Source organism: Triturus cristatus, chromosome 4_1 (assembly GCF_964204655.1).
Source record: "Triturus cristatus chromosome 4_1, aTriCri1.1, whole genome shotgun sequence".
In the NCBI taxonomy this organism is placed as follows: domain Eukaryota; kingdom Metazoa; phylum Chordata; class Amphibia; order Caudata; family Salamandridae; genus Triturus; species Triturus cristatus.
Window position 1 is genome coordinate 696,387,976 of NC_140585.1, and position 12,997 is coordinate 696,400,972.

Here is a 12,997-nt window from a genome sequence, read left to right on the forward strand (position 1 = left end):
CTTGTAATATGTGAGGAGGACTGTGATGTCTGGTTCATGGAGTACTGCACAGTGAGCATGAGTTGAAGTATGCCTTCTGTAGCTAGGGGGGTGAGAGTAGTATATGTTCAATGCTAGGTCTACATGTTGTGTGAATTTTATGAGAGCATTTGAGTTTCTAGGTCTGGATATGATTGTGGGGACTGGCAGTATGTGGCACTGGGTGAAGCACACGCTTATATTTTAACTTGCAGGTTTCAGTGGAACAGCAGTTCTGGCTGTCATGTGAACAGTGATGTCACTTCCTATGCAGATGGATGATGGAAAATGAATTCCTTTTGCCTAGCTGTCCAAGTGAAGTCACATGGCATGGGGAATAACTGTACAAACCCAGATTTACTGGGTAGAATTCATAATGGCATTCCAATTTCAAAGTCTATAACACAGACATGTACCACCTGCTATGATCAGTATTAAATGCCTGGAAGATGGGAACTGCAGGGAATGGAAGTGAGAATAAGTATAGGTGTGGCAGTGAGCAAAATTATATGCTCTCTCTTTGGTGGTAGTTGGGCAGGGGTCGAGACAGGAGTCGGGCTGCACTGCAGCATTCTACCAAAGTGATTTTACCAGCTGGAATTTTTGGGCTGTAAGAGTGGGTCAGGTTTTTCTGCACCGAGTAAATCCTGGGGCAGGATAACTGGGGATCTTCATCATTGAGCAGAGTGGATTTTCACACAGGAATTTTGCTCACTCAACTCCTAACTGGGGCACATTCCCTTCAGCCTTCTTGTTTGGTACATGAAATGTTGCAAGTCGCTGCTCAGGTGCATTAGGTGTGTCAGTTCGCTACATGATCCATGACTGTCATCTTTGTCCCTCAGACCTATTTTCACCCTCAAATGACCTGGGAAAATATGAGAAGGATCCCTGCTGTGGAGGACAACAACTGTGTTGGTTCAAGTACCTGGCCACTGGGGGCTTGAAAACATGTCTGACAGCCACAAATAAACTGTGCTTCAGTGTGATCTCTAATAATGCAGCCACTTACATCTACTCCAACATCACGAGAAGGCATGCCTCACCAATGGTCGGAACGAGGAAGGGAGATACCGCTTCTCATGGGAAGCATAACAAATCAGTGTTTCTTTAGTGAAATGAACATTTTTAAACATAACTACTCACATCATGATTATACATAATGAGCATGGGTTTCAAACCAATGGAAATCTCAAAATATATCTAGCATAGCCTATGTAGCATGTCTGCGAGCAATATGTTTGGCTCAAGAGCCTGCAGTCACAATGCAGAAAAGGATGCACACAAGTACAATACATATGGGTTGCAGCTCATTGCACTCTTAAGGCCCTCTCTGAAACGATGAATGGCCAAAGTGTGCTGCCCTGCAGTTAACAAGGCACAGAGAGTACTTTCAGACCAATCAAGGCACGATAAGACAGCCCAGGGACGTATTAATGTGGAACTTCAGCATTCGCCAATGGTCCTTTGGAAAGCAGACAAAACATGAATAAGTCCACATACAATTGCAAAGCAAGAAAATAAAGATTTTTATTTTTCATTTCAGAAAAGTGTTTGGGTTTTAACGAAGCTCGGATCCAGTTAAAAAATACAAGCAACAGTAAAAAAAACAAATAGCTTCAAATTTCCCCTCCACAAGGTACAATAAAATGTTATCAGCATTACATCCTATTCAATATGGATAATTACTGCAACGTTAACAATACAGCTTCACATTATCTACTTTTATTTTGTTTATATTAGTACACTAGGAGTTTATAAAATATGAATACATTCATCCATGAAAATAAGTTGAACCTAGAAATAAAAATGCCTAATAATATATGAGCTAATGTAACAAGAGAATCATATTACAACACTACTAGCAGGTATGAATAGATTTTATGCATCTAAGCATTAAAAAATCCCATAATTAAAATAAATATTGTTGTTAGAAAAAATGTTACACTGCTCTATGGATGGTTGTTGATCCAGGCATGCATACTGTATCAATTAAATATAACACTATGGGGCATATCAGCAACACCCGGCGATAATTATCGCTCAGCGCTCTTAGCGTGAGGATAATTATCGCCGGCTAGCGTTGATTGTTATCACTGAGATAGCGTACTATTAGCAACGCTTATCTCAATAGCGATAAAAATCCTCACACTAAGTGGCTAACGTGAGATTATCGCTGGAAACCCAGCGATAATCTCACGTTAGCTTGTTGATAGGGACAGACAAACGTAGCCATGATATCCTCCTTCCATAGGATATCATGGCTAAGTCAGAAAAATACCAGACGTAAAAAAGCAGCGTTAACCGCGGTTAGCGCTGCTTTTTTTTGTCTCTAACAGGGTTAGCGATATTCTTGATAATAGGAGAAATGTCGCTTAGCGACATTTCTCCTATTATTTTACTCTGGAACGCCCCCTTTGCATCTCATTAGAGATGCAAGGGGAAGCGTAGAGTAAATGGGTGCTAACATGCAAATTTGCATGTTAGCACCCTGTTGTTGATAGGGTGCTAGTTTTATCTCTGCTTAAGCCCTGGTTGATATGCCCCTAAGTCTTTACAAACTGAGAGATAGAGATAGAGAGAGAGAGAGAGAGAGAGAGAGAGAGAGAGAGAGAGAGAGAGAGTGTAGGAGCAACTCAGTCAGTGAAAGAAAGTGCAATAGTGAGAAAGGAATGTACGTGAGATAAGGACAGATGTTAGAGAGAAAGTAAAGGATGAAGAAGAAAAAGGAAGCAAAAGAGACAGGATTATATTTTTGTTCTTATTATACATTTCAATACTTGGATTACATACAGAAAAGCCACTGCATAGTCAAATACTAATCAAAAATGTGACCAAACTGTTTCTAGTAGGTGACTATTTTCTATGAATGGACACAGCAGTGACGGAAAAGTACCAGAGAAGTTGGAATCGAAAACGTGTGAACATATGAGACTTTGGCTTGCATTACTGCATTTCACCAATGTAATACACTTTGATTGTAAGACACCTCACATGGTGACATGTTGCTGAAAATATGTATGTTAAGTAAAATAATAACATGATTAAGGCACGATGGGGCTGGCTGGTTGTGTTGAATCCTATTTTAACGCTGGACAGCATTGCCAGATTTGAATTTGGAAGTCAGATTAGCAGATAACAGGAACGTGCTCATCTTCTGCTTCTTTTACATAAACGCATGATACATACCCAGTCTGAAAATGTAAGTATTTTTTAATGTGAAAAATAAACATCTCGCCAATGATCCTTCTACAATACAGTTTTGGGGCAGACTAATGCAAGCAAGCGCATAATTCGATGACAAGAATGAGATACCAACATCTTTGACAGCACTTGCACAATTGTGAAAAACAGTTTTTAATTTTTATGCAGTTAAGTGCCATGACGAGAAGGGAGTCAACGTGCTGTCAAAAATGCAATAGTTACAACAACGTAGCAAACAATTATTTCTACCTAATCTTTTCTTTTTCAAGGACAACAAACTAAACGTGGGAGCACGTGCCGCTTCCGGGCACCCTAACTGAAAGGAACATCATCCGAATAATTTAACGAGCGCGCTATAGGACTGTGGGGCCCTCCTCGGATAACACCGAGATATCTTTTTTATGTGGGTTCAAAATAGAACTGAGCGCCCTGTGTCAGGTTCGAAGTCCAATGCACATCATTGGAATGCCCTGCAGCTCAGTGCAGTCGGAAGGCACCTTAGAGGCTCCTGAGCATCTGAGCGGACACTCCCTGTGAGTAGCAGGCAGTTCTCTACACAGGCAGAGCTGGAGTGCCTATAGGTGGGCATTGCCAGCAGCCTCCACATGCCATGCACGACTCGTGTGAATATCCCTTGGTGGAAGTACCAGGACAGATACATTTGGATAGGTCATTGGCCCCACCCAAAAATGCAGATTTGTTACATATTACAAAATATACCACAGATGGCCCGTGTAAGTACCACCGTAAATGCAGTACCACAAACCCTTTAACTGTGCTGCTTTATTTCTATGGAGAAACAGCTACACGCTCTAGAAAGAGCGCAGTTAAAAGTGCCAGTTAATTTGCTGCATAGTGAACATGAGATGAAAACAAAGGAGACCTAATTTCTATTTTTGAAAATCATTTGATCGGGTAGAAACATGAAAGTAGCATCGCGCGAGGATTGCTAGCCAACCCAAGTCTACAATATGTCATCACAGACCAGGCTTTAAGTGGCCCCACCTTTAATGCAAGTGCTCATTATGAAAAATAGCCAATATGTTGCAACAATTATAACAAAGTCCAAGCATTTCATGTTGTGTTTCTGCCAATAGATGCATTTTTCTACAGTAAAATATAATATACACAAAACAACTTTGGAGTTTTCTCAGCAACCTCCGTTTAATAGAGGTTCCCTAGTGAGCCGTGAATTGTGAAGTATGATCTGAAAATGAAAATTCTTTTAAGCCCTAGGAGTAGGCTTCACAGTGCAACAATTCTAAAACTGGAAAAAAAATTGCAACATGCTCCCTTAGATAAAACTACAAAATAAAAATAAACTCCAGTTTTTAATAAAATCAAAGGCGCAGTATCTCATGTTGGAAAGCAAATTCCGCAGCATTCCATACAGAATTCCAAGCAGTCCGATGACTCACAGCAGGCGTCCATGATCCCGCAGTCCATGTCGCAGGGGCAGTTGCAGTCATCGCCCATCTCCTCTCCGCAGCAGCAGCAGCAGGCCTCCGAAGTGCAGACCCCACACGAGGCTTGCCCCAGCACGAGGTTGCAGAGGGTGAGGAACTCGCAGAACAGGCAGGCCAGGATGCAGTGCACGCAGCAGTCTGGACGTTGTCATTTGTTGAAAGCCAGGCATGGAGAGAAAAGAGAGAATATAATGAGTTAAGGCAGGCTAATCCTAAGGCAGACACACTTGAGCTCCTATCAGCTCTCCGATTGCAGTTTAATTGTTTAACATAAACGTGAATATTATATATTTAAAGTATATTTAATGTGCTTGCAGTTCAGGACATGCTGTCTAGGGACAAGAGATCAGAACAAATGTAGGGCCTCATTTTCAAGGGCATTGTGCCACGGTGTGTCACTCTTTGTCGCACTAGCGGTGTAGGGCATGCAAGGTCACTCTGAGTGACTTTTCATGGGCTTGTAAATATGGGCCCCTTTCACACATTACTCTGCGTGAAAGGGGCGTTCCATGAGTGTTGCTGTGGGTGTTCCCACGCAGCATCCAAGGAAACTGACACATTCCCAAGTTTACAAATTTTGCAAAGCTGGGAATGTTCCAGGCATAGGAGTGAAGCATGCATAGAGAGAGGAAAATGCTAGTAATGATTGTTTTTGTGCAGGTAGGTGTCCCTTCCTGCACATAACAATCAGCCCTGCAGTGCAGGTACCCTTGCAACATAACAACAGGGGGCCTGCACTAGCGCATTGCAGTAAATTGTGCGCCAGCGCAGTGGAAAGCCCACGGATGCATTGTATTGTTGTTAATACGACGCATCATGATGCTTTTAAAATGACACAGGTCAGTGCAGCAAATTAGACAGTGGTGCTGTGCTGCATTTTGTTTTTGTAACCGAGGCCCCTAGGTTTCGTAACACCTGCTCAGACAATCCTTACTCTGAAACAGTTAACAACTGTATTTTATTACTGTTATGTTACACACAATAAATTGCGTATAAACAGACGTTATTCATTTACAACACTAACCAAAACAGTATGCAAAAATATGTATTTGACACTGTGTACAAAAGCATTTTGTTGAAAAGTATTACAATAAATACCCCAGTGCAAAATGTTAACCCTTTTGAGGTCTGGTTGAAAGCACAGTTGCCGTCAGAAATTATGTGATCAACAAAAAAAGAGCTTTAAGAGTTCTAGTGCTGGAACCCTTAGTACAAGAGTTGATTAGACAGATGTGTGCTTCCACTGAAAAGACTGCATGAATTGCAGTTGTTGACGTGCGGAAAAGTTTATGCTCAATACAACACAATTAAATTGGCTATAACCCTGATCGGTTTACTAAGAAACATCACAATACAGGTGGGTAGGCCTGGTGAGTTTTTTGTGAAAAGCTTATGTTAAGTTCAACTCATTTAAATGTTGATTGTTATTACTCTTTATGAAAGCCTACAGAGTAGGGTCTTGTTACATGGAATCTCACAGATTACTGTAGTAGGCAAGGGGTTTAGTGTGGGTTATCTCCTGTGACAAACAAATGACATACAAGATTGGCTCTGTGAGAATCTTTGCTAGACTCTCCTAGATATGGCAGTATTGTGCTTATCTAGCAGTAATTCTGTATACCTTTGTAATTTCATGACTGGGTGCCAGATGATCCACTTGTGGGATTCACACATACAGCCTATTCAAATGTACTTAGCTCCGCCCTCCCACCCTGCCAGTGATGGCCCATCCAGCCACATCTAAGCTCTCTACTGTGTGTGGCTGTCAAGAAGGAATACACACAACCCAACTTCCAACTACACCCAGTCGTGTGGCAGATACTAAATGGCTACGGCTGTCACTACTGTTTTTTGTAAGGATGGGGGAATAAAGGGGAGGATCGTCTTCACTATCTTAAGGGTGTAAAAGGAAGCAGTGATAGTGATCAGAATATGCAATATATTCAGATGTATAACTGTGTGTGAGTATATATATATATATATATATATATATGTATATATATATATATTACCTACTGGCAGTCGCCAGTAGGTAGTTATAGTTAGGACCAAGTTTCCATAGGAAGAGCATTTTTTGTTTTGCTTATAACTTTGGCGTTGTTTGATGAATGTTCATGACATTTTCCAAACTAATTCTTTGTTCATATCAGCTCCTATGTTGAAAGTTTGGGGGTGATTCGTCAAGGGGGGCTGAGAAAAAATGGGGGTGCCAAAACGTGTTTTCTCCATGTTAATTTCCATTGGAAACTTTAGACAAGGCTACAGGTCGAACGGGTGAACAGAATTACCCCAAATTTGGCAGGGTGAAGGGTCTTGGTCTAGAAAGCACGTTTATTTGGTGTAAATCTGTTCAGTAGTTTGAGAAATATGGAAATTTACAGATATCGATATTTGGGAATTCTGCCATCTGGTTGGCTGAGGGGTTACGAGCACGAGCTTGCTGCTTATTGGCTGCGAGCGGTTGCAACTAGAAAGTGTTGGCAGCCATTTTGTAATTCCGTTGAAGCGAGTTAGGGGGAAAAAGGGCAAAAAGAGTAGGAAAAAGGAGGATAGGAGCACTGTAACCTCTGTGGGGGAATGTGAAGCGAAGTAGTCACTCCTGAGTGACATGGTGCTGAGATGAGATGGTGCTACACTCGGGTATGAAACCGAGAGCCTAAACCGTGAGGTCATTGCTGAAAAGTGATGTGCTCTGGTCTTCGTAGCATACCTGTGGAAGTAGTGTTAGTAGGCGTTTATAGCATACAGGGAGTGGGAAGCGAACTACTGACCTCTACCGTGGGTTTATACTATACCGGAAGTGGAAAGCGAAGTACTCACGCCTACCGGTGTGAAGAGTCGGGGATTAAACCGTGAGCTCATTGTTGTAAAGTGATGAGCTATGGGCGCTGTAGCATACCTGTGGAAGTAGTGTTACTTTGCGTTTATACAATACAGGGAGTGGGAAGCGAACTACTCACCCCTACCGGTCTCAAGACTCGTGGATGAAACTATGAGCTCATTGCTATAAAGTCATGTGCTCTGTGTAGTATTCCAATGTAAGTCATAGTAGAATGTTAGTATGTAATGCTACTAGAATGTAAGTATGTAATGTTAGAATGTAGGGCTGTCATGAGGGGAATCTTGGGGAGTTTGTACACGGTGCTGGAGAAGACGGTTGCCTTGCTGTCTGCTCCTGTTGGTGGCTGTTTAAGCTGTCTTCTTTTCCTGCAATACATTTACTTATCGGATCCACTGCTGTCTGCCTCTTCACTACATAAATTTGGCGACGAGCGGGAGAAGGTAAAACGAAGGCAGCACTCACCAATATTTCGAGCTTCCTTGCGTTTTGCTGAAGACCCGTTTTCTTCGTGAAGCTGTTTCTACTCATCCCAGGGTCGTCGGCTGATCGAACTATGTGATCCTACCTCTGGTAGGATTTATATTTTTTGATTCTCGTGAAGCTGTGTCTACTCATCCCAGGGTTGTTGGCTGATCGAAATATGTGATCCTACCTCTGGTAGGATTTATATTTTTTGATTTTGGGCTTCCTCTGCCTCTTCACTACACTCTGGTTGCTGTACTACACGTGTGCAAGTAGTGTTAGTATACGTTTATACGAATTCTGTAGTTATGCATTAACCAATGCATCATGGCCCTATGGAGCGCCACCTACCAGGGGTGGGGTCTCACCCGTTCATTTAAATGAGCCCCCCTGGTGGGTAATGTTCCGGGGCCAATCCTATTATTATATTGCGGGGTCTGTGCAGCACTGGGGACCTTAATCTCACATGTAAATTAGGCGTGGGAGGGGACAGAGACGTTTCGACACCTCCTCGGGTATTGTTTACCAATTGCTCGGGGGCTTCGAGGCCAAGTCAAGACCGGGGATCGGTAACCTCCGGGGCTTTACTTAAATATGCAGGGTGAATTCGCCAGTCCTTGAAGCCTCGGTGGCCCTAGGCAGCGCCTTATTGGTTCTGAAATCACATGGGCAGTACTCATGGTGTTATAAAGTGATACACTCAAAGAACCCTTGCCGTTGTAGAATTACCGAGGCTTCATTTATGTTATAGTCTTTTGGTTTATATTTGGTAGGTGCACCGCAAAATTAAAAATGTTTTCCCTCATAATCTACAATCAACCGCCGATTTTCAGAATAAACTACAGACAAGTGTTGTCAGAAAAAGACCCATACACTCACTTATTTGTTGGTAAAAAAAATTACTTTTATTGAAACACAAATAATTGGAAACGTAACTTTATTCGAACAACAGTAAAACATGAAAGAAGTGGGTGGGACTCCTCCAGAAGCAGCATACAAAACCTGCAAGAGAAAAAAGAAACATAAGTATGTTTGCCATGTCCAAGAGAACAAGCATTTGCAATGCAATAGGTCTCGCATTAACGCGAGTTTAAGCTATTGGCATTGTAAATGACAATGCTTTTTATTGATGTTTTAAAAACAAAAACAAAAATAAAAGGCATTGTTATTTGAATTGTTAATAGCTCAAACTCGCGTAAATGCAAGACCTATTACATTGCAAATGCTTGTTAATTGCTGGCAGGTCTACGACCAGGAGGGACCCGGCCTACTTAAATACCTGTGCACTGTACATTTCAAGCAAGCGCCCTCTACACGAGACTAAAGGCTCCTTGCCCTTTGACCAAAGGCACCCTGCCCAGTGACACTGGCTCCTGCTCACAGTATGAGGTTCCTATCCCTAAACCTCACCACCATTGGTTCACCCCATGAGACCAGAGGCAGCCTTAAGCCGCGCTCATAAGCTAGCATCAGAAAAGAGGCAAAACCAGCATGCGCTCTTAAGTTCTCGTAAGGCGCCACATAGGCGCTCTAAAAACGTCAAAATAAATGTAATGAAATAACAAGCCCAGGAGTTGTGTGCGTGCTTGCGCGCGCTAAAAGAAAATTTTAAAAAGCACGCGAGTGGTGCTCAGAGGCGTTTGCGTGAGTGCGCTGGCGATGAGCGGGTGTGTGATCGCGCATCCTGCTCTTTTTCAAAGCACATACTCGTGCTTGTGGCGCGTGGCTGCCCTCTCCCGGAAGCCGTATGTCGCCACAAGCACGAGTATGTGCTTTGTAAAAAGAGCTGCACAACGAATAAAGGTCTCGTAAGCAGTAGGCGAGGCCTAAAAAGGAAGGTAGTCAGAATGAAAGGCAGAAAGTGAGAATGGGACAGAGAGCGAGTGGGTGGAAGGGAGAAGGGGAGGGAGAGTCAAAAGAACAGAGGGAGGAGGAGAGAGAGCGTCGGCCTACTGCACCCAGCCCTCACTGTTCAACTCCCGTCACCCGTGTGTCTGGGACGCTGGGGTCCGTGAGAAAGAGTGCGGTCCAGCAAGTCTTTCAAATGAAACAGAGATATGAATGAGGCCAGAGATTATATTATTATCTACGGCAACATCGCTTGTATGCACCTGTGCACCCAGGCTGCTGCACCCCAGCCCTTTCCCCCGCACTGGGGCTGCAATTGCAGCTCCTGCGCACCGAGCCTTCATGGCTCACCTGCCACAACCGGTATGTCCAACGACGTGCCGTTGCGAGCTCCAACTCCGGGGTGCCGCTTTTAGGGCGGCACAGCAGGTCTCCGGTCGGGGATGGTGTCTTGATACCATGATGGAAGGCGTCAGAATGCCCAGGGCGTCATCACAGGTTGAGCATCCACTCCGCCGATTATGGTGCCACTAACTCAGTGTCTGAAAAGGGAGAAATAATATAATGGTGGAAACGTCTTAAGGTAAATGAAGGTTTATTTCAAGCTTAAGCAAGAACACCAGTTGAGTGCATCCTTCCTTTTTGAAGTACGATCTACCAACTTTTAGCAGTAATCGTGGTTCAAAGAGGAACTGGAGTGCACGAGAATACACAAGGGTAAATAATATTTTATGCCAACGTTCACATACAAAGAAACAGAGTGCATGCTAGAAGCTTAATGTACGCGTGCAATGTGTGCATGTACACTTAGTAATCAGCTCACTACAGTGCCCCAAAAGCCAACGCCACATGTTTGTAGGGCAGCGCTGCCCGCTGGCTCAGGCCTACAGTACGGTCCAGCAGGTCCTTAAAATGACACAGAGATGTGACTGAATGAGGTCAGAGATCACGTCATTAAGCAAGGTAACTGCGCTTGTTTGCACCTGTGCACCCAGGCTGATGCACCCCATCCCTCCCGCTGCAACGCTCTCAATTGCAGCCCCTTTGCACCCAGGCCCCACTGCTCACCTGCTGTCATTAGTTTGTGTCCAAACACGACATCCAGCAGGATTCACAATTCAATGGAGTTTTGATTGCCAGGATGATGTACACCTCATGGATCCAATTTTTTTTATTGCGCATTGTGATATGTGAGGGGGATGCGGCCATATCACCTGAAGCAGTGTGGAAGAACTGGGACATGTGGCGTCGTCGTTATCCTATTTATACGTATGCAAAGTGGGCTGGGCTTGCGTATGGCAGTCCAGCGTAGGGGTGTGAATAATTGTTCCGGGGACCTGGGTGTTGTTCAGTTCCTGCCAGGCCAGGAAGTGTACTTATGTGTATGTCCCTGTTGCAGTTTTGACGTCGCACAATCCACAATTTACATTAATGTAGCATGTACCGGGAGGGCGGCAACTATCACTAATGAGATGCTGTCTGAAAACATTAAATAGACAACATCACAGGTTGTGGATATGCGCAGACACGCATGTCAATGGTGTGCGGTATTATTGAAAGTGTTGCTATCGCAAAGCGCACACATGTGAATGTGCTCGGATGGAGGGAGGATCAGCAGTGAGGCTACGTCATACACAGTGATAATGCTCATTACAGTTAAGCAATGCATGTCAAACGTGAATCTGAAAGTCTCACATATGACACACTACTATACTGGTAAAGCCTGCCAACAGAGCATACTGCAACACAAATCTACACATTACTCTTTACTGTTTGGCACATGTGATCTAGGATGTGCACTCTGTTCGTGGCTGATGATACCCCTTCGAGCCACCAATACGCAGGCCGAAAGGCAGCACAATAATGCGTGCACACACACACCAGGGGCATCGTGTAACACACATTTGTTTTTTGATTAGTGTCAGTAGGCGTTTATACCATACAGAGAGTGGGAAGCGAACTACTGACCCCTACTGTGCGTTTATACTATACCGGAAGTGGGAAGCAAAGTACTCACACCTACCGGTGTGAAGACTCAGGGATCAAACCGAGCTGATTGCTGTAAAGTGATGGGCTCTGGGCGCTGTAGCATACTGGCCGCTGTAGTATAACTGTGTAAGTAGCGTTAGTATGCGTTTATACTATACAGGGAGTGGGAAGCGAACTACGCACCCCTACTGGTCTGAAAACTCGGGGATTAAACCGTGAGCCTAAACCGTGAGCTCATTGCTGTAAAGTGATGTGCTCTGGGCGCTGTAGCATACCTGCGAAAGTAGTGTTAGTTTGTGTTTGTACAATAGAGGGAGTTGGAAGCGAACTACTCACCCCTACCGGCCTCAAAACTTGTGGATGAAACCATGAGCTAGAATGTTAGTATGTAATGCTAATAGAATGTAGGTATGTAATGTTAGAATGTAGGGCTGTCATGAGGGGAATCTTGGGGAGTTTGTACACGGTGCTGGAGAAGACGTTTGCCTTGCTGTCTGATCCTGTTGGTTGCTGTTTAAGCTGTCTCCTTTTCCTGCAATAAATCTACTTATCGGATCTACTGCTGTCTGCCTCTACACTACATAAATTTGGCGATGAGCGGGAGAAGGTAAAAAGAAGACAGCACTCACCAAAATTTCGAACTTCCTTGCTTTCTGCTGAAGACCAGTTTTCTTCGAGAAGCTGTTTCTTCTCATCCCAGGGTCGTCGGCTCATCGAACTATGTCATCCGACCTCTGGTAGGATTTATATTTTTTGATTTTGGGCTTCCTCTGCCTCTTCACTACTCTCTGGTTGCTGTACTACACGTGTGCAAGTAGTGTTAGTATGCGTTTATACTAATTCTGTAGTTATGCAGTAACCAATGCATCATGCATAGTTAGTTGACCTAAGTGATGTCATTTGAGATGTCATCAATTATGTCATCAGTGATGTCACTGACCATGTCATGAGTGATGTAATATGTGACGTCATCAGTAGTGCATTACAGGCGCGCGAGTTATAGTTAGCTCAACTAACTATAACGGGGGAATTTCTATGGTTTTATATGAGTCGAATGTCCAACTAACTATAACGTCCCTGAAACCTATGGTTTTTTTGTGAATTTCAAAGGTTTTTTAAATGCTAATTCCTAACTATTACGTCTGTAAAACCTATGGTTTTTGTCAGT

At 43.6% G+C, this 12,997-nt stretch overlaps 1 protein-coding gene across 2 annotated transcripts in view; it reads right to left on the bottom strand.

Moving 5' to 3' along the window:
* Positions 1–1,530: 1,530 nt before the first annotated feature.
* The window catches only part of MDFIC (MyoD family inhibitor domain containing), a 202,635-nt gene continuing 191,168 nt past the window's right edge, over positions 1,531–12,997 (bottom strand). For both annotated transcript variants that reach the window (XM_085653158.1, XM_085653157.1), the window contains exon 5: positions 1,531–4,826. In XM_085653158.1, coding sequence (XP_085509284.1) covers positions 4,579–4,826 — 248 coding nt within the window. In that variant the 3' untranslated portion in view covers positions 1,531–4,578. The remainder of the gene's footprint in view (positions 4,827–12,997) is intronic.